The sequence below is a fragment of the Urocampus carinirostris genome, chromosome 7 (assembly GCF_059441175.1).
Source record: "Urocampus carinirostris isolate Australia breed hairy pipefish chromosome 7, RoL_Ucar_1.0, whole genome shotgun sequence".
Taxonomy (NCBI): Eukaryota; Metazoa; Chordata; class Actinopteri; order Syngnathiformes; family Syngnathidae; genus Urocampus; species Urocampus carinirostris.
In genome coordinates this window covers 32,653,486-32,673,801 of record NC_142355.1, presented here as the reverse complement: position 1 = coordinate 32,673,801, position 20,316 = coordinate 32,653,486, and the positions used below count along the sequence as shown (strand labels likewise).

The following is a 20,316-nucleotide window of genomic DNA, read 5'->3' as shown; positions in this document are numbered from 1 at the left end:
GGAAGGGCTGTGTCCACGATTCGGTATTAGCTGGACACGGGAAGCAAGTCGCTCTTGGACTCGGACTGTGATCCGAACATGGAAGTGGATCTCCTGTAGCAAGCGATGGCGGTGTCAGGGACGGATAAACTGGTCGGTAGCTGGGACTGGGAGAGCAAGGCGTGGTCGGAAACGAGTCGTAAGCCAGAACGGGAGAATAGACGTAGTCGGTTACAAGAAGGGGTCATAAGCCGGGACGGGAGAGCAGACGTGGTCGGGATCAAAACAGGTCGTAGCCAGGGACAGACGGGAGCAAAAACGAGACAGGTGGGAGTCAGGGTAGAAAAAAGCTCGTTTTGTATACGCAGAGGTTCGCAGACGAACTGACGACAGGGGATTGACAGGACTGGGTTTAACTCGGACAGGGAGCCAATCAGAGCCCACAGCGGTTGGCGCTAAATGAGCGGGGTTTCACTGCTGCCCTCCAATGTCACTGATTGACTCATCGCCTCAATTTCTTGATCGGATCTACGCTTTCTGGTTTCCTCTTTATATTGTCTCTTCTGTGTGGCTTTTTCTTTTTTCTCAAGGACCTTGTCTACCGATGTCATCGAGCCACGTCGTCCATCTTCTCTCTGTGCCAAAAGAAACTCGCGATCTTCTTCCATCTTAATTAGAGTCAAGGCTTCAGCATGTGCCACATCAAACAGGTTGTTGAAGTTGGCTTTGAACGCATTCTCCTTTTTTCTCTGTGTCTCTGTTTCACGAGTTGAATTCTTTTTCAGTCCCTGCCACTCAGCAAATAGTTTCTCAACTTTTTTCACCATGTCTTGTGTGTGACGTACAGGAATCCGTGCTATGAGCCAGAAAGATGTCAATTTCTCTACAGTGGCTGTTGCTGCAACTCTGATAGTCTCTTTGCATTCGATGTGTCGATACAAAAAATAACCCAAAACTTGTTGAATCGAAGGTAGTTTACACCCTGTTATATCCTCTTCATGAGGCAGAAGATATATATATATTTTTTTCTCTTCGATGAAGCCATCTTGATTTTTGTGACACGTTTGACAATCAGAACTCAGTGTGGTGAATATCTGAAACCACTAAGGCACTGTGATACTAATCGATAATAGAAAGCCAGTCAAAACGAATGCCACAATAATCCCAATCCATTTTGTGACAATTGTTCTCCTTGAAATCCGAAAGACAGTCAAAATTATTTACTGGTGTGGTCAGATAAGTATTTCGTTGACATGTATTTATGCAGTTTTATTATTGAACAATTATTTATTGTGCCAGTAACTTTGTACACTAGGTCTGATATAATGTGCGAAAAATCCTTATTTTTCATACCAAAATTTCAGAGGCCTTGAGCGACCTCTAAATATCCTTTGATTTTGATGAAACTTTGCCTAATTACGTTTTGTATATATTGGAACATATTCAAGGGGTCAGAGCATGAAATTTTAAAAGTCGAAAAATAAGGACCACCCTAGGGTACACGTGATTCACATCATGACACTTTTTTGTTTTGTTTTGCACAAAACAACTACACTTTGTGTTTTATTTTTTGTTGTTGTTTTTTTAATTTACAAAATAAGTAACTAAATTTTGGAATGGATTTTCTTGTTTTTTAGATTATTTTTCTAAATTTTTTTTTGAACAAATAATTTTTCTTCCCAGGCAGTTATTAATGCTAAACAACCCGAAAAGCTGGGTCAAATTACCCCAAAGAGTGGATTGGGCCACCCTTGATCCATATTGTTGTTGGATTTTCTTTTACCAATTGACTTTATAGATAGATAGATAGATAGATAGATAGATAGATACTTTATTCATCCCCGAAGGGAAATTCACTTTTCCAGCAGCATCCCTAAGCTGAGAACAATCGAAAATAACTGAGAACAATCGAAAATAACACGGGAGTTGACCATTAAGGCCAAATACTGACCACTGAGCAGGTCTCCTTTGTCCAGTGCCAGCTCCCTTCTCTTATCAAGTACATGTTCCAGAGCTGCCTGCAGCTTGTGGGGGAGAATGGAGTCCTCGTCGTCCATCTAGTGGTGGGAACAAAAAAAAAACTCAGTGGGAAAAAAATAATAACATTTTTACAATTTTGGCAGTTCTGTGTGTCTTTATGCACAATACCTGTCTTAGAAAGCGACTGTTGCCAAGGTCTACCACCAAGACCTGAGAATGAGGAAAGTTATTCTCCAATACTATAAATGAATACAACTGAATAGATATTCATCTATAATCCCCCAACCGCCCCCCCCCCCCCCCCACACACACACACACCTCCTTAATGTGTCCATTTCTTTGCTACATTTTAATACAATTTCTGTCAACCTAAGTTTCTATCCATGCATATAGCTTATAATGAGTGCTTTAATGTACGAGCAACATACGAGCACAACTTATACACGTGATTTATTACCTCCTCAATAGGAAGCTCTTTAAGTTGAGGCAGGGAACTGGAAAGCAGGCCGACGATGAAGGGTGTGGGTGTGCACACGATGTCCAGCATGGAGGGCGGCAAGACGGGAATATACGTATGCTGCCAGGTGAACGGGTAGAGGAGAGCCACCACCGCGTGGCAGCACTGCGACAATGTGCTGTCAAGAAACAACAAAGAATGATAAATCGAAAGACTCAGAAAGAAAGACTGAGAGGGACAGAAAGAAAGATGGAGACAAAAAAGAGACAGAGACACAGTGAGAGAAGGTAAAAGATAAAGAGACAGAGAGAGATAAAGAGGTAGAGAGAGAGAGAGAGAGAGAGAGAGAGAGAGAGAGAGAGAGAGAGAGAGAGAGAGAGAGAGACCGAGGGAGATACACAGAGACAGTGAGAAAGGCTAAGACTGAATGAGAGACTGGGAGATAGATACAGAAAGGATGACAAAAAGAAAGATAAAAAAAGAGCGAGAGAGACATAAAGACCGAGATAAACAGAGACAAAAAGAGAGTCCAAGACGGAGAGAGAGTTGAGACTGAATGAAAGAAAGATGAAACGAGAGAGAAAGAAAGAGAGAGAGAGAGGGACAAAAGGACAGAACTAGACAGAGTGTGAGGCAGAGAGAAAAAGGGTGAGGGAGAGAGAGGGAGATAAAGAGACAGAAAGAGGGACAGAGGGATAAAGGCAGATAGATGGAGAGACAAACAGACAGGGAGAGAGATAAAAGGAGAAAGATAGAGGAACTAGGGAGGGAGAAAGAAAGAAAGAGGAGACATAGAAAATGAGACAGAAAGAGGGACAGAGGGATAGATAAAGATAGAAAGACAAAATAGAGAGACTGAAAGAAAGGCAGAGAGAGGGAGTCAAAGGGAGAGAGATAGAGGGACAGAAGGAGACCGGGTGAAATAGAGAGACACAGAAACAAAGAGAAAGAGAGAGAGACAAATACCGACAGGAAGAACGCGAGACAGGGAAAGAGAGAAAGGGTGAGAGACATAAAGACAGAGATAGTGAGAAAGAGAAGGAAAAAGAAAAAAATAGAGAGCCACATCGAGAGAAATCGGCTGGATTTTCAAATTGTAGTGAAAAAGACAAGTGCAACGACACGTTTTTGTCACTAGGAAGAAACAAACCCCCTTCTCTTTTAGTCGTGGAAGTTTACAAAAATAAGTGTGGAAATGTGCTTGATGAGTGGAATGTTGCACGCGGAAAATAGGCCCAGAAGCGCACTCCATGCTTCATCCTCTCTCTTTGAATCCATTAGAGGAATGTGATTGATTAGAGCGTGTTTCCATTTGCTGGTTGATGAAAATATGCAACAATGTTGATACTCTGAGCAATTTGTCCAAAGGGGAGACAGTGTTTTTCAATGCAGGGGGAAAAAAGGAAGGATTTTGTCTTGCGTGAGAGGGGGGTTGACGTTCATTTTACTTAATAAAATAATAATAAAGTGACTGCTTGAAGATTTTACATCATAATTATAGAGGAATGTTATTTTTCAAAGACGATGTATTAAGGAGCAAAAACATACTGTATTTCCGTTATCGTTTTTTTTTTCAATGACGTTGCAAAAGACAAAACCAAAAACACAAAGTCTTTCACCGAAATACTGTTCGAGCTCCTTTACGAACGTATGCATATTATACTGAGAGGTTAATAGTGGAGAAACCGTAACATATCAGAAAACGCAAAGCAAATCGGTGCTTATGGCACTCTGCGTAAAAGTAGTGTGCTAATAAGATAAACCCCAATGCCGTTTTGTATATCATCGTCGTTATCTGGGTTCAATTCCCGTTGCGAACAATGTTTTGCAAGCAGTGCTTAGCAACCTACTGAAGTTGTCATGATTACTGATGTGAATCATCTGTGTCCTTGGGCACCAACTGCCTTGGACTCTGAATGGCTCCCAGTCCCTGTTCAAACCCACTCCTGTCTGTCGCCTGTTGTCAGTCCGTTTACGAACCTCAGTGAATACTAGGCGAGCCTTTTTGACCCTGACTTCCAACTGTCCTGTTCTTGCTCCCGTCTGTCTCAGGCTATGACCCGTTATAACCACGTCTGCTCTCCCGACCACGTCTGCTTTCCCGTCCCGGCTTAGGACCCGTTTCTGACCCGACCACGTTTTTGCTCTCCAGTCCCTGCAATCGACCTGTTTTTCCGTCCCCGACACTGCCATCGCTCGCCACGAAATATCCGATTCCGCGTTCAGAGCGACCGGCTTCCCACGCCTAGCGAACACCGGATTGTGGGCGCAGCCCTTCGTCGTTCCTTTAATTAAAACATGTGAGAAACGTAACGCAATTGGGTCCTGTTTCTGTTCTGTTGCTGACAAGTCTGACTTTATACACGCCTTATAATACGTGATGTCGAAAAATATCTGGACATTGCTGTAAGTTAGATTTTGTATTGTGCGCACTTTTTTCCGAGTACAGGACATTACTGTAGTGCTTTTATCCCGTTGCTAACAGCATATGGCGCTGTGAGAGGTCACCCAGCATCCACCCCGAAGAAGAAATACGCTTCCTCCACTTAGTTGGTATGTAAACATTCTATACTGTATCTCCAGTGCGCTAAGAACATTGACATTTTTATTGTTTAATATCCCCTGCGTCCATTCAATATGGTTGGTGTAAAGTGTAAAGAAGATGCGAGGCATTTCTTTTGAAATCTAAGTGGAATAAGAAAGCTTGATGCGGTTGAAAAAAATGTTTGGAACGCTTTTTTTTTTTCGGCCACTTTCTACCACGGAGGAGGAAGTCATCTAGCTATTGAAGTGCATCTTCCAAAAGTAAGTTGAACTCAAGTATATTTATATTTATAGAGAATATTGAGTTGTCTGTCCCCGTGTGCCCTGCGATTGGCTGGCAACCAGTTCAGGGTGTCCCCTGCCCACTGCCCGATGATTGCTGGGATGGGCTCCAGCACCCCCGCGACCCTACTGAGGATAAGCGGTGTAGCTAATGAGATGAGATGAGATGAGATTGATTTATGAAATGTTGATTCTTTTTTAGTACAAACCAATGCAGGTTACTTCTACAAGCCTTAAACATATTTGTATAAACACACAAAATATAGCCTTGAAGCAACCTACGAACAAATTCAACTTACGAACGATCGTCCGGAACCTATCTCGTTCGTAAGTAGGGCAGCGTCTGTATGTCGAAATACTATTTTTTGGAGGGTGCGCCGTATGATCTGGTGCACCTCATAGTATTTTCAGTGCATCAATTGTATTTCTTTCTGCATTTGTGGGTGGCCCAAATCCTTCTTTCCAGAGACTCACAGTAATATAATTTACTGACGAGCGTCCATTAGCAGTGAAGCATTTAGCACATGCTGTTTTCATCAAATGGTGATTAAAAGCGCTACCGCCACAAAGGTTTAACCAGGTGGGGCACAGCTTGGGGCCACCGTGCTACTGTACTTGATTCCGACTTTTTAAAGGCTTCAGCAAGTTGTGTGGGCCCGGGAAGTCGCACCTCTGGCATCAATCACGTTTTTTCAAAAGACGCTGTCGTTCCCAAGTCGACCGTATAACAGTGGCGGCATTCTTTTCCTCTTGCAAATGTGTTGGTTTAAATAGTTGGTTATAACTTAACCTGTTATTGACCAAATTTGACCCAAATTCTGAGTTGAAAAAGGACCAATTCCTGATTAGGTCAATATTCCCCAGAAACTTGGGTTATTCAATCCGACCCACGATTGAGTCAAATTGATTAGCTGAAAGCGACCCGTTTTAACAAGTACATCACAGGCGCCGCCGCGAGCGCCATCCTTTCCAGCAGCTCCGTGTTATTTTGCTCTTTTTGTGACTCATTGTTTTGAATGTCTGCTTCTATCTTCGGTGTTTTTTGTCCCGTTTGACAACTACACTTTGGATTACTTTCTATCCTATCGTTATGGGTTTAACGCACAAAAATGCGCTTATTCGAGGAATCATCTCCTTGCCCTGAAGAATTCTCGTGCCGGCGTAATGAGGGGGCTCTATCCTCGCTGCAGAGCCGGAGCTAAGGTGAATGCTAAGCGGCTAGCGGCGTTATAAGTCTTCGGTACCGTCCGTAATCATGGTAAATGTGAATTCCACCAAATAAGACTGACAAACTGACTGTGCTGGTGAAAAACATCAAAGCGTCCAGGGAGTGCAGTTGGCTGTGTTTTACAGAAACGTGGCTCACGCTAGCATCCCGGACGCTAACGTGGAGATACCCGGCTACCCGGCTTCAGCGCTGTTAGGGCAGACAGAGACACAAACGCCAGCGGGAAGCGGAGAGAGGGGGACTCGCTATCTACTTGAACACGAGGTGGTGTAACCCTGGGCACAAAGATTTCCATCTGCTGCAGGGACGTCGAACTTTTGGCCTAGCTGTTGCTTAACTATAACACAGCACCCTGAGGCCATCCTGTTAATCTGTTAATAAACAACAAAAGGATACTGCTGGAAATGTGAATTTCCCTACAGGGATGAATAAACTATCTATCTCTCTATCTATCTAAGAAGTGACCTAGAAATGATCGAGTTTAAACCGAACGTTACCAGTCTTCAACTGGAAGTGACTAAAAGTGACTCATTTTCGATGAAAAGTGACCCAGAAGTAAACCGTTTTTTGACAGGGAAATGGTCCAGTTGAAACCAGGAGTTACCAGTTCCCAACTGGAAGTGACTGGGGCCAACACGTTTTCAACTGGATGTGACTTGGACGTTTCTTAACAGGAAGTGACCTGAAAAAGACCCAATTGCAATGCGAAGATCCCTGCTTTCAAATGAAGTGACTGGGAATGATATGTTTCAACTTCAAGTGACCAGTTTTCAGCTATGAGTGACCCGTAAAATATTCAGTTCCAACCAGGAGTTACCAGTTCTGAGTGGAGAGGTGTTTTAAAAGGACAGTGGGATGTTTAGACGTGTTCTAAGGGATGGGCAGGGCACCTGTATGATGCAGCATGGGTAAACCAATGAAAGCTGTCGGGCACTGGTGTTGAACAGAAGAGTGTGTTGTGTCACCCTGACCCGAGTGACATGGACGATTTGTTGTGTCCCGTTTCATCCGGAGGGACGAAAGCATGACCAACTTGGGTGCCGAGTTGCTTGACTTGTTTGAGTGTTTGGGCATTTGGGTTGGCCATGGTCCAAAACACTTTGTGGTTTTTTTGCTACTTTTTCCCTTTTCTTATTTTCTTTGTTTTTGTATGTGTTTGTCTTGCTGTCGGTCACCCCTCTCGAGGGCTATGATCAGGGTAGATAGATAGATGGGTTGATTTTTTAAATATGCGCACTTGTTTTGGTATTATAGGCAACCATGTGAGACTTGCAGACTTGGCCAGTGCGCCAGAGAGGTCGCATCCAATAGGCCCGTGTGCCATATAAGTCGACAAAAAAATGATTCGAACTAAGGAGAGCGCACCCTTTGAAACAGTGCGCCAAATGGGTGTGGGAAAACGGTAAAAGAATGATCTTTTTTATTTCAAGATTGACCACTGGCAAGCAAGGCATGAACTTTGTCTCCTTTATTCTCCGCTCCAGACTCTTGTTGCAGGTTCAAGGCCATGTTTGAACAGGTGTTCACCAAATTGCGAATGAGGCATAATCGAACACCACTGGGAGGGGAGGGGGATACCATAAGACTGGAGATTCACCCCTTTTCTTGGGAAAATTGATTTATGCTGTTTTTGTATTGTTTAACCATATTAGTGCATATTATTAATACTTAGCACTTTTTTTTCACGACCCTAATTTCTTTTGGTGCCCTCCTGGGCACTCAATGCCCTGCGCGGTGCGCGTTATGTGCATTTGGGGGCTACGGACCTGGTGACGCGTTTTAACAGGAAGGGAACCCAAAAATATTTGTGTTACGACCCAAAGTTATACATTTTAAGCAGCAAGGGACTGCAAGTGGCATGTTTTCAAGTGGAAGTAATGCAGAATTTAAAAAAAGTTTTAAACAGGAAGTGAGATGGAGTGGCATGTTTTTAAAAAGAAATGACTTGTTTCCAACTAGAAATTATGCAGACGTGACCTTTTTATGTCATGATGACTCATAACTTTCACCTGTGCCCGCTCGTCTGGCGCCAGCTGCTGCCGGCTACCTGATTGGTTCCCCATCCTATTTAAGGTCAGTCCTTTCACTCGCCTGTTGTCAGTTCGTCAGCAAACCTCTGTTTCTACAAGGCGAGCATTTTGACTCTGACTCCCGTCAGTCCTGCTTTTTACCCCGTTTTTCACCCGTCCGTTCCTGATTTCCCCGTTTGTCTCCGGCTACGACCTGTTTTTTGACTCCGCCCACATTTTGATCTCCTGTCCTGGCTAACAACTCGTTTTTTGATCCCGACCACGTTCTGCTCTCCCGTCCCGGCTATCGACCTGTTGTTTTTCCACCTACTACGCTACGATCTCCCGCTCCGGAAAATCCACTTCCGCATTCGGAACACGATCCGATCCCGTGAGCGGCTTGCTTCCCACGTCCATTGAGCACTAGATCGCTGGCGCTGCCTTTCCTCTATATCTCAATAAACTTATGAGAAATGTTACGCGATTGGTTCTACCCTTTGTGCAGTTTTAACAGTGTCCTGTAATTTATCTACCTATAGTTTGAACCGAAAGTTACACGTTTTTAACAGGAAGCTACATTGAGTAACCTGTTTAAATCAGAAGTAACGGATTGCAACCTGAATTAACACCTTTTGAACCAGTATTGGCTTTGTTTGACATTTTAATAGATTTTCCAACCTGAGTTTGTCCGCAGTAAAAATGACCCGGCGCTCGAGAAGCAGGGAGGCGAACACTCGGAGGAGCAAGCGCAGACTCAGCGATGAGAAGAGACATTCAAAGTCCACGTGTTCCAGTCGGGAATCGGAAGGCCGACACAGTTCGATCACCTGCGTGGAAAATCCAACTTGAAGGTTACGCCAAAAATAAAAGAGTGATTGCATCTTACCTCAGTTCCAGAACCAGGGAGGAAGTTTTTAACACTGATGGTCCTTCCCGGGGCGGGAAAAGAAGCCTCCATGATGCCTCTCATAAATGGCTGGACCAGAGCAGGTGAGATGGCTCTCCTTTTCTCCACCTCGTCAAGAATCTGAAAGAATTTGGCAACTGTCACTTGAAAAAGACGTATCTCTGAAATTTGGTTTTGTTAGTTTTTATATAATTTTCATATATATTTATTCTAAAACAACGATGTGTCACGGTTGCCATGGCGCCCAAACGGCCCTGCCTGTGTGGTACCAACTGCGGCTCGTTGACAGATTCGCTTTCTTGCTATTTTAAACCCAGTCGCACATTTGTTAAGTCTCCCGATTTGGTCGGGAGACTACCGCTTTGGCTACGATTCTCCGGCCTACCGATCTGAGAGCAACATCTACCGATTTCTAAATATTTCTTTTTTTTTTGGGCCGCCGAAAGTTTTGCCGATTGAAATGTAGCCGAATTATCCATTGTCTTTATCATCGTCTTTTGGCCGTTCTGCACCGGAAAAAGCTTTGATCGAGACTCGGCAATCATAATCTCGAACCCCACGTAATCTCATTCCTTCGAGAACAGCAGACGAATAAGAGTGCTACATATGACTATGTTAAAGAACACCAGAAAATTTTGAATAATTAAACATTGTAATAATCACATGTAAACATAAAATAACAATAAAGTAGATTGAAAAACGAATTTTATTGTTGTCTTTTCAAATAATAATAATGATAATAATCGCATTGAAAAAAAAAATCTCCCGATTTCCTATTTCTGAACCTTAACATGTACGCCAGTCCTGTCACTAACCTTTTCTCAGTCCGTCAACGAACTTCTGCCCCGCAAGACGTGGCTTTCGACCCGGTCCTGTTCCGGTTGGTATTCCCTGTCCTGTATTGCCCAGATTTATTTTGCCCTGTTTGGTTTCGTTTTCCAGTTTTGTTTCTGTCTATTTTTGTCCTGTTTATTATTTTCTCCAGTTTTTGTTGCCGTCTAGTTTGTCCTGTTTATTTTCGATATCCTGTTTCATTATCTGTCCTGTCTGTCCCGTCCTGTCCGGTACCGACCCCATCTGTCTGATAACAACTCGGGCAATTGGTATTGATCGTCGGCCTCTGGCTTCCTATCATTTCACACCAGACTGCTTCCTAACTAACATGCATGACTCCCCATTTCCTGTAAAATAAAAAGCTTGTGTGAGTAACGTCACGCGTTTGAGTCTTGATCCTGTTCTGGTTCATGACAATATGATATCGTAATACTGTTGCCATCGCTTTGTTTTATTGGTTCTGGTTCTCCGCATTTACCAGCTGGCAGAGACGGGAGGCAGCGTCGTGGCCGTCATAGACTTTCTGGACTGGTTTGCAGGCTGGGGGCGTCGTTGATGTCATGCACTTTCCGGACATTTTCAACATCTTACCTAATGTTTACTATTATGTGTACAGTAATGCTAATTGTAATTCACCCTGGTCAATCCTGGAAGGGGGATCACCACATGTGAGGTCCTTTCTCAAGGTTTCTCTTTTCTCCTCACACTGAGGTTTTTGAGTTGTTCCTTGCCCGCATGCTGGTTTAAGATCAGGTAATTGTGTAATTTTGTAATTGTAATCCTGTGCAGTCCTTTGAGACATTTTTGTGATTAAGGGCTATATAAATAAATGTGACTTGACTTTACTTGGAAATATGCAAAATGGAGTAAAAGACAAACTGTCTCTCTAAATGTATCTAACATCTTAAAGATTTTTTTAATATCCACCCATCCTCTGGTATATATGCAAATGCAACTCTGTCCAAAAGTTGTCCAACTTCCAGTTCAAAATCAACCTTTTCATTTTTTGGAAATTCCTCTCAAAATACCAAAACAGTAGCTCTATGCCGCCCCCTACTGATACGGAAGAATAATTGGACAGTTTATGTGGTACGAACACGAGGCACATAGAGTACCTTACCTTGGAGAAGAGGTCAAAGCAGCCCAGCCGACTGACGATACAGTAAACCTCAGGGAGACGACGGCCTTTCCCGCTTGGCTGCAAAAAAAAGTGATAGAGTTGGAAAACTAGCTTTGTGGAAGTAGGACACAGTATGTGTTATATAACTACAGTTTTTCTACCAGTAGTCGTCTGCAGTATCCAAATCGCCGACTTCCATCCTCGCCGGTAAGCACAAATGAAAATGTTTCACTGTGAAAGACAATAAAACATTAGCACTGAGAAACTGAGCATTACTAGGGGTATGTTTTTATTTCTGATGCTTCTCGTCTACTGTCATGAAGGGGTGCACGAAAACAGTTTTTTCCTATCAATACCAATAACCGATCGAATCCTTCTTCTTGGAAAGCGATACAGATACCGATAACTTTTATGGTTTTTGACTGATTTATTTAGAAAAAAAGACACAGAATCAAATTATTTGTATGTGTGTCTTTATTTTTGTTTACAATTATATTAACATTTTACAGTTTCTGTAAAGTTCTGCTTTTCTGTCTGTTTTCCTCTACTGCTCTTTCGCTTGATCTTACCCCATTTGGTCATTCACTTTTGGGGGCTAATTTCCTCCTCACAGCTATTTTCAGTTGACTTTATTTGTCTCTTCCCTTTATTTGTACTTGGTCCCTTTTAGTTCCCTGCTAGTTCATTGTTGGTCTTGTCATGTCACGAACACTCTTGTCCCAGGTCTTTGTTATTCAAGCGTACCGAACGTCTTGTATGCCTTCCGGATCACGAGTATGGTTGAACTTCGGATGCCATTACAATCACAATGGCGTGACAGACAGGATTGATTTTGAAACAGGATATCGAAATTACACAGGACAAACTGGATAGGAACGAAAACTTGAGAGAAAAATAAACAGGAAAAATATAGACGGAACAAAACTAGAAACCGATATTAAACAGGACAAAATAAACGGGAACAATACCGGGATACACAAGCAGGATACCAGGCAGAGTCAAAGCGCACGTCTTACGGGGTAGAGGTCCGTTGACAGACTGACAAAGGAAGCGTGAGCGCACTGAGCTTGAATAGACGGAAAGCCAATCTGTCAATGAGCCGTAGCTGGCGCCACGAGGGCGGGGCCAATTGGGCGCCATGGCAACCGTGACACTAATAGCTGCTTTTTTTTTTTGATTGACCAAAAATTGTGACGTCATGGTTGGCAATTGTCGTGCGTCCCTGCAGTTAAGTACTTATTTATTTACTTATTTATTTCACAACTTACCTGGGGAAGTTGTCGACAGGGGCCCAGTCTTTAGCGTCTGGGAAGCAGAACTGAGGGATGACCTTCAGCTGGTCTTCTGTCTCCCGCATGAACTTAAAGCTGCGTTCAAGCTGAATTGGAAAAAGCAAAAACTGTAGTGCCAAAAACTGGAGTACTTTTTTTAGATATTAAATATAGTCCGCTTACTTTGAGAGGGAACTGCTGCGTGACTTCCGGTAGATATGGAACTCCAGCTTTGGTCTTGTGGAGAGCCACCACTATGAAGTACTCAAAGAGTTTTCTATCCTCCATCATATCCCTGTCCAAGGTCCGGTACCGACCAGTCTGCTTAAGCATAGACTGGACAGACACCAGCCTCTGGCTATGAGCTAAAAAATAGAGCGAAAACTGCATGAGATACATTAAAAAAAACTTCCATGTCTTCCCGAAATAATCTTACTCCTCACCTTTTAGTTTCTCCTCTGTGTCACTTTCCGACTCGCTGTTATCGTCTGTCACTTAAAATTAGATGATTTAGTAAAATCTTTCACTGCACAACTGCTATTTAAGGTCAACAAAAATATAGTGCCAGAAAACATCCATCAATTATTCATTCGGAAAGAAGGAAAGTACAATTTAAGGGGCAGTAGTAAATTAATGATCCCAAAGGTGAGAACCACCAGAAGTATGTGTGTGTCTGTGTGTGGAGTCAAGCTCTGGAACGGGTTGCAAGACGAGATCAAACAATGTCCAACTATTCACTTGTTCAAATTTAAATACAAAAAAACATTCCTGGCCGAATACAGAGATGAAGAAAATCAGGTATGAGTGATACGAGAGATTGGGAATAGTGCGTCTAGAACTATGATTAACTTTGTGTTATTGTTGCTGTTGTTGTATCAAAACTGTTATTAATAGTATTACAATTGTTGTTATATAATTGGTGTGTTTAATAGGGAAGATGAAGGGGTAGGGAATATAAGCATTTGCTTCTGACTACCCCTTTTTGAACATATTATGTGATATTATTTTGTTGTTGAGTTATTGATTTTTTTCTGTTTTTATTTTAATGTTCGAATCAAGTTTTCATTCATTTTCATTCATTTCACCCTGAAAAACCTTTATCACCGCTAAAAACACCATCACTGAAGCAACTTATCACATTGCTCACTGCACAGCAAAGCACAGAAAACCATTTACTGAAGGCGAATATTTTTAAGAAGCGTGCGTGTGTGTGTGGGGGTGTGCGTGCCTTCTGCTTTGCTGCTGTTATTTCAAGTTTTGATGTTTTCTGCAACAAGATATCATTGATGAATGGTATGGTAGCTGTCCATATCACTCGTTTTTTGATTGTAGTTCATTGTTGATGAAGAATGGTTGATTCTGGTTAATTCTTGTGGTAAAAAGTTGAAGTCATGAATGGCTACAGGCCTTTCCACTTGTTTTTCCACATTCTATTTTTAGTTGATTGATGAACAAGAATAGTGGAAAATAAATTTTACGATTTCAATGTATATCCATCTTGTATGTTTGGACTTGTGTAAAATTACAGCTCTGTTGGATATAAAACTTACTGAAAAAACACACTGGCACACTGATTTACAAGGAAATTTGAAAGTGGGACTCCACACCAAAGGTTTGCGGACCCCTGCATTACAGTGATGTCCTGTACTCGGAAAAACATCCCGAAAAAAATGTTTGTATGTACCGTTGTTCGTAACTCGAATGTTCGTAAGTAAGGGAGCGTTTGTATGTACAGAAGGTTTTTTCCTTTGAAAATGTACTGTGTGCGGTTTATAATCAGGTGCGCTCTATAGTTCGAATTTTACGGTAATGACATGACAAATTGTTAGTTTAGCATATCAAACAGGTAGCCCTTTGCACTAATCAATAACAAAAAAAGTAGCTTTTAGCTTCAAAAGAGTTGGTGACATCTGATTTAAGATGCGCCTTACCTCTCCCTGAGCTGGACTCGTTGGACTGCGATACTTTCTTCATACGCTTTTTCCCCCTTCGAGCTTCAAAAATACCGTTGATTTTCATCACCATCTAGAGGAGGACAAGGAAATTTTTGACGACTTGGTGTAATGAATAAAGCCTCCTCCGTTCTGACTCCGAATTTCAATGAAGTACCATAAAACAATATGGAGTAAAATAAAGTAGCAATACCTTGGGGATTTTCCGCCTTCGCCGGTTGTACGGGTCCCCGGAGAGACAGGGGGTGTCATCTGGGCTGCTGGGCGTGGAGGGTGGACTAGCACGTGAAGGGGAAGACACCCCTGCGTCCCTATATGTCTTTCGTAATTCCAAGATTTTGAAACTCCGACGTTCCGAGTTCTGCCTGAAGAAGCTTGGTTTGGAGCTCAGCTGTTTGCAGAAAAATAATACTTGATTGGTCTATTTCTTTGACTCATTTTTGATTCTTAGAGCATTTTGAATGGAGTTTAATGTTGTGCAAATGAGCTATCATGTTTGTGGAAATGAGTGGTTATATGAATGCAAATGAGCGTCCAAATTATAGTTTATGACCGCATACCATAAATGCCATACATTACATTAGATCTTGAGGTTATACAATTAATTTATAGGTCGTGTGGGAAATGTGACTGATCGATGAGAATATTACTGTGACCTAATGCTAAATCTATTGCACCCTGGTCATCCTGGAAGGGGGATTACCACTTGTGAGCCCCCTTCTCCGTCAAGAACCGGAACAGGAGAAGGACCCAGATCCCAGATGCGTAACATTTCTCACACAAGCTTTATTTTACGGGAAATGGGGCAGTCATGCACGTTAACCCAAACACCAGTGACTCGGAGAACGCTGGGCGGAAGACGTAAGGCAACAGTCTGGAGTGGAACGACAGGAAGTCAGAGGCCGACGAGATCGATACCAATTACACAAGCAGATACCGGACAGATGGGGTCGATACCGGACAGGACACTAGAGACTGGAGTCTGATAACAAGCAGGACAAGGTAGACGGAAACGATACCAGACACTGGAGATCAATATTAAACAGGACAAAATAGAAGGGAGCGCTACCAGACACTGGAGATCGATATTAAACAGGACAAAATAGACGGGAACAATACTGGACAGGAAACACAAGCAAGAAACCGGACAGAGTCAAAAACCACGTCTTGCGGGTGCAGAGGTTCGTTGACGGACCGTCCAAGGGTGAGTGAGAGCACTGAGCTTAAATAGGAGGGAAGCCTGTCAGTCAACGAGCCGCAACTGGCGCCAAACGGGTGGGGTCAATTGGCAACCGTGATATTCTCAATGTTTCTTATTTTCCTTGTGCTGAGGTTTTGAGTTTTTCCTTGCCCGCATGTTGGTTTAAGATCAGGGGATGGTGTAATTGTAACCTGTGCTGTCCTTTGAGACATCTTGTTATTAAGGGCTATACAACCAAATCTGACTTGACGTGACTTAATATCATGCTAACGAGCTACCATGTTTATGTAAATGAGTGGTCATATGAATGCAAATAAGCGGCCGATGTCTAGTTACAAGTTTTACAGCGAATATAATTGAATAATGGCATTATTAACGTTATGCAAATTAGCCATCTTGTACTGTAGATATTCCATACATACCTTACATTCCTGAGCAGTGAATGTCTTATTGGGAATGTGAGAAACCTGACAAAATATCACTGATGATGGCAAAATTAATGTTATGCAAAATATGATTTGACATACGGTTTTACTATGAATGTATGTCACAAACCATATTTTAACTTGTCATTTGCATAAACATGTCAACTTATTTGTGTAAATATGACATCCAATTTGCATTACAAAGACTGCTCATTTGCATGCCTAAAGCAGGGACGACAGTCGATCTAATTTGGGCGGGTTTTACACAGACTCTCTCTCTTTTCTCAGTTTTTAACACAACTTTCCAAAATGGATACATGACCCTGCTGTTGTTAAGATGCAAATAAGAGTTAACGTATATACAAATGAGCAAAATATCATGAATGACCACATGCAATGTATTTGATAAATTCCTGAGTAAAGTAGTGACCAAAGGTTTTCCTATGACTTCATGGTTGGTTGGTTGGTTGGATCCCTTAACCACAACGGGTTATAGGAACACCATTTCCTGTGGTGTGTCTTGGGCAAGTACCGCCTGCTGGGTGGGGCCTATCACTCTCCAGGCCAACATGTTTCCACCCGGTATGAGGGCATAAATCATAGTGTGTCCCATTCCTTTGCATACATTTCACATTCATGATCGCTTATTTGTGATACATTGATAGGGTACATGGGCAGCACGGCAGTGCAGTGGTTAGCACATGTGCGACACAGTTCTGAGGTCAAACCTTCCTGTGTGGAGTTTGCATGTTCTCCCCGTGCTTGCGTGGGTTTCTTCCGGGCACTCCTGTTTCCTCCCACATTCCAAAAACATGAAATTCAGGTATTGGCTGGTCCAAATTGCCCCTAGGTGTGAATGAGCGAGTAACTTGTTTGTCTCTGTGTGCCCTGCGACTGGCTGGCAACCAGTTCAGGGTGTCCCCTGCCCACTGCCTGAAGATAGCCGGGATTGTCTCCAGCACCCCCGCGACCCTACTGAGGATAAGCGGTGCAGATAATGGATGGATGATACAGGCATAAATCAATCACATTTTGAAAATTGTCCTCAAGTCCCAATAAATTCACAGCGAAACCTTAAGCTACAACTCAGGATTTTATGGAATGTGTGGTTTGTGGTTATCTAATTTGCATAACAAACGGGGTGATCAATCGATCCAATTCGGACAGATTATCCCCTAAAATACCAACAAGGACATGCATGCATGTAATCCATAGAAACCAAGGTACGAATCCTAAACTTGTTATACCTTTGTCGGAGTGCCGGGAACGGGCGAAGAGGAAGCAGGTGAAACACACTTGCTCCCGGGGCAACTTCTCTCCAGCTCGATGTCCTCATAGGGATTCTCCTTCGATGGAGGATCTTTGGTAGATACAAATAAAAACACCTACATTATAAAACAGCCTCTTTCAAAGAAAACATTTCCATATCAGCCTGACTATTCCAACTCCATACATGCAGGCAAGCAGGAGACCTGGCAGTGTGCTGATTCAGCTCTTTTGCTGCAATTCAGAAAATGAAACTGCCACGCCAACAAAAACAGCATTTTCCTTCTGATTTTTATTACGCCTCATAATTTAACCACCCGATGATTTAGAACCCGACAGACAATTTATCGGAGCTGAAATGCGAGATGTTTTATGCCAGGATTAGTTGAAAGGGGGAAATGATGTGGCTGTGGTGTCATCCAAGAAGATCTAATCATTTGCAGGGAGCAGATGATGTCATACTTACTTTGTATGGCTCTCTGCATTGAAACAATGCAATGATTTTGATCTAGTTTATCATTCGTAACAGAAAACGCACAATCCTTGAAAAATTAAACAACAAAGGGCAAATTATCAAGGTGTAATGCAATTGTATTGTTGGCGTGGAAAGGTTATAAAAACATGCAATAACTACTGATGATGATCAAGATGTCAAATGAATGCCACTTCTCTCCAATCCTTTTTGGAGTGCAAAAGCTAGAGAAAATCAAGAGACGTCCCAAATTTCGTATGGCTAGACGAGGAATGTCATAATTTCTTTCGCTGCGCATGTTGTGCACATGTTGCTTTGCATCAGTCTCTCAGGAATGCGGACTGATGACACTTGCTTTCCACTCCATCTGGAAACACTGACGGACATGAAGACATTACCTTCCACTAAAACAGGTTGGCTTCGTTTCACGTGAATAGACGTGTGCTTCGATTTTGATCATTTTTTAATGGATGGGTTGATTCTGTGATATCCGAGAACTAGCTGAGAGTGGATGTGTTTTAAGGTCTTCTGATACATATTTGATTGAATACACAGTAAAATGATGGATTATTGTGTATTATTCGCCCTCGTGTAGCTTTTAGATGAGGGGATGGTGTCATAATAGTCTGTAGTTTGCAATAGTCTTTGATCTGTGCAGCCCTTTGAGACTCTTTGTGATTAAGGGCGATACAAATAAACATGACTTGGTGTAAAGAACAACATTCTTTCTGTATTGAACTATTTACAATCAAGAAAGGATGATTCCCATTCATGTCACAAACCAAAATCAATACTGTGACTGCTCCATGGCTGTGTCCCGTCTGTGTACAAATTGTGTTCATGTGTGGCTTATCAGAAGCGTAGACTTACACTATATATGAATGGATACAACTGTGGCATGAAGTCAGAAAATAAAATGGAAATATCCTGGAGAAATAAACCAATACTCATGAGGAATTTTCCGTTCTATCATTTCTCTCTGTACTACAAATCCAGGGTGCTTTGTAGCATCAGAATATCCCAGATAAAGTAAACTGCATATATCGTGGAAATCAATGTAAGACAGATGGTCATGGAACAAATTACTTGTGAAAATTGAGAGAATACTTTACTAGGAAGCAAAATAATCCATATATACTGAGTGAAATTCCCTAAAATATTATCATTGCCATATTTTCGACGTTATGTAAAAAAGACAAAGCTACAATTTCTATCTATCTATCTATCTATCTATCTATCTATCTATCTATCTATCTATCTATCTATCTATCTATCTATCTATCTATCTATCTATCTACTGTATCTATCTAAGGGTCTTGTAAAAAAGTGCTGCTGTGCCATTAAAACAGCTTCCAGTAGCTTCACCAATTGATTCCACTTGTTTTTTGTAGTCAGCAGTTTATTTTATTCACAGATGTATTTTTGTCAACATTACTGGTGGGCCACATATTATTCATTTTATGACAGAGGCGCTGGGCCAGTAACTGGCTCCTAGGACTGACTTCTGACATGCCTGGTTTAAAAACTTATTTTTTCTTACATTTTTCTTTTTGCACTTTTTCACTGTTTTGAGTTGCATAACATAATAAAGCGACATCTAGTAGTCAAATAATACACACCGTCTCTTTAAAGTATATTTTATTGTATTAAAAAAATCCAATTGTCTGGTGCAAAATATTCAGACAAAAATAACTGTTTTCGAATCAGTTTTGTTAAAAACTGATTTATTGTGAAGGAAATAAAACTACTAAAACAATCATCAGCTTTAACTGATTCATTTCAAACTATTTGCAATTAGTCAAAATCATCGGCTGCTCTCCACCCAGTCAGAAGGACATTGCGGACTCGCAACATTATGTCTAGAAAAATTGGCATTTATAATCGTCTTATTTGAAAATATTTTGCCACTAATATCTAAAGTAACGTTTTTTTCATGACACGATTGTTCTCATTCACTTACAACTTAGGACACTCTACAGGACTTGTAAACATTTTTGCCTATTTTTTCGATTATCCTTTTTATCTTAATTTCATTTTTAAAGTATCTTACCACGTTTATCCTGAAGTCTTATCCTATTGTAAACAATAATCACAACTTTCTCATCAATGGCACTAAAGAGAATTCTAACTCTAATTTTATCATGAAATCCTCTGCCGGTAAATATCCGTGGCCATCTCCCAATAAAAGGCCTCCAGGAGTCAACTTGATAAAAAAATGATATGTTCCGATAATAAACAGACTCGAGGTGGGGTTGCTACAACACCACAGACAATAAGGCAGGAATGTAAGTCGGGTTTTGGCATCTCATTTTTAATAAAAGTGGAGCAGCGTGGCTCTAAATTAAAACCAGAACAAACACGGCTGGCTCCGCCTCCCCGACTCAAGAAA

General features: G+C 41.8%; 1 protein-coding gene across 4 annotated transcripts in view; it reads right to left on the bottom strand.

Moving 5' to 3' along the window:
• LOC148363025 (DENN domain-containing protein 2A) overlaps positions 1 to 20,316 on the bottom strand; it is a 63,057-nt gene that overhangs the window by 4,002 nt on the left and 38,739 nt on the right. For 2 of the 4 annotated variants that reach the window (XM_088340615.1, XM_088340616.1), the window contains exons 7-19: positions 17,437 to 17,549; positions 14,757 to 14,954; positions 14,543 to 14,636; positions 13,055 to 13,105; positions 12,795 to 12,976; positions 12,609 to 12,718; positions 11,502 to 11,571; positions 11,341 to 11,418; positions 9,366 to 9,506; positions 9,158 to 9,306; positions 2,417 to 2,594; positions 2,128 to 2,169; positions 1,931 to 2,036 (exon numbers count right to left, since the gene is read on the bottom strand). In XM_088340615.1, coding sequence (XP_088196741.1) covers positions 1,931 to 2,036; positions 2,128 to 2,169; positions 2,417 to 2,594; positions 9,158 to 9,306; positions 9,366 to 9,506; positions 11,341 to 11,418; positions 11,502 to 11,571; positions 12,609 to 12,718; positions 12,795 to 12,976; positions 13,055 to 13,105; positions 14,543 to 14,636; positions 14,757 to 14,954; positions 17,437 to 17,549 — 1,512 coding nt within the window. The remainder of the gene's footprint in view (positions 1 to 1,930; positions 2,037 to 2,127; positions 2,170 to 2,416; positions 2,595 to 9,157; positions 9,307 to 9,365; positions 9,507 to 11,340; positions 11,419 to 11,501; positions 11,572 to 12,608; positions 12,719 to 12,794; positions 12,977 to 13,054; positions 13,106 to 14,542; positions 14,637 to 14,756; positions 14,955 to 17,436; positions 17,550 to 20,316) is intronic. The other 2 variants (XM_088340617.1, XM_088340618.1) reach the window with 1 other exon arrangement.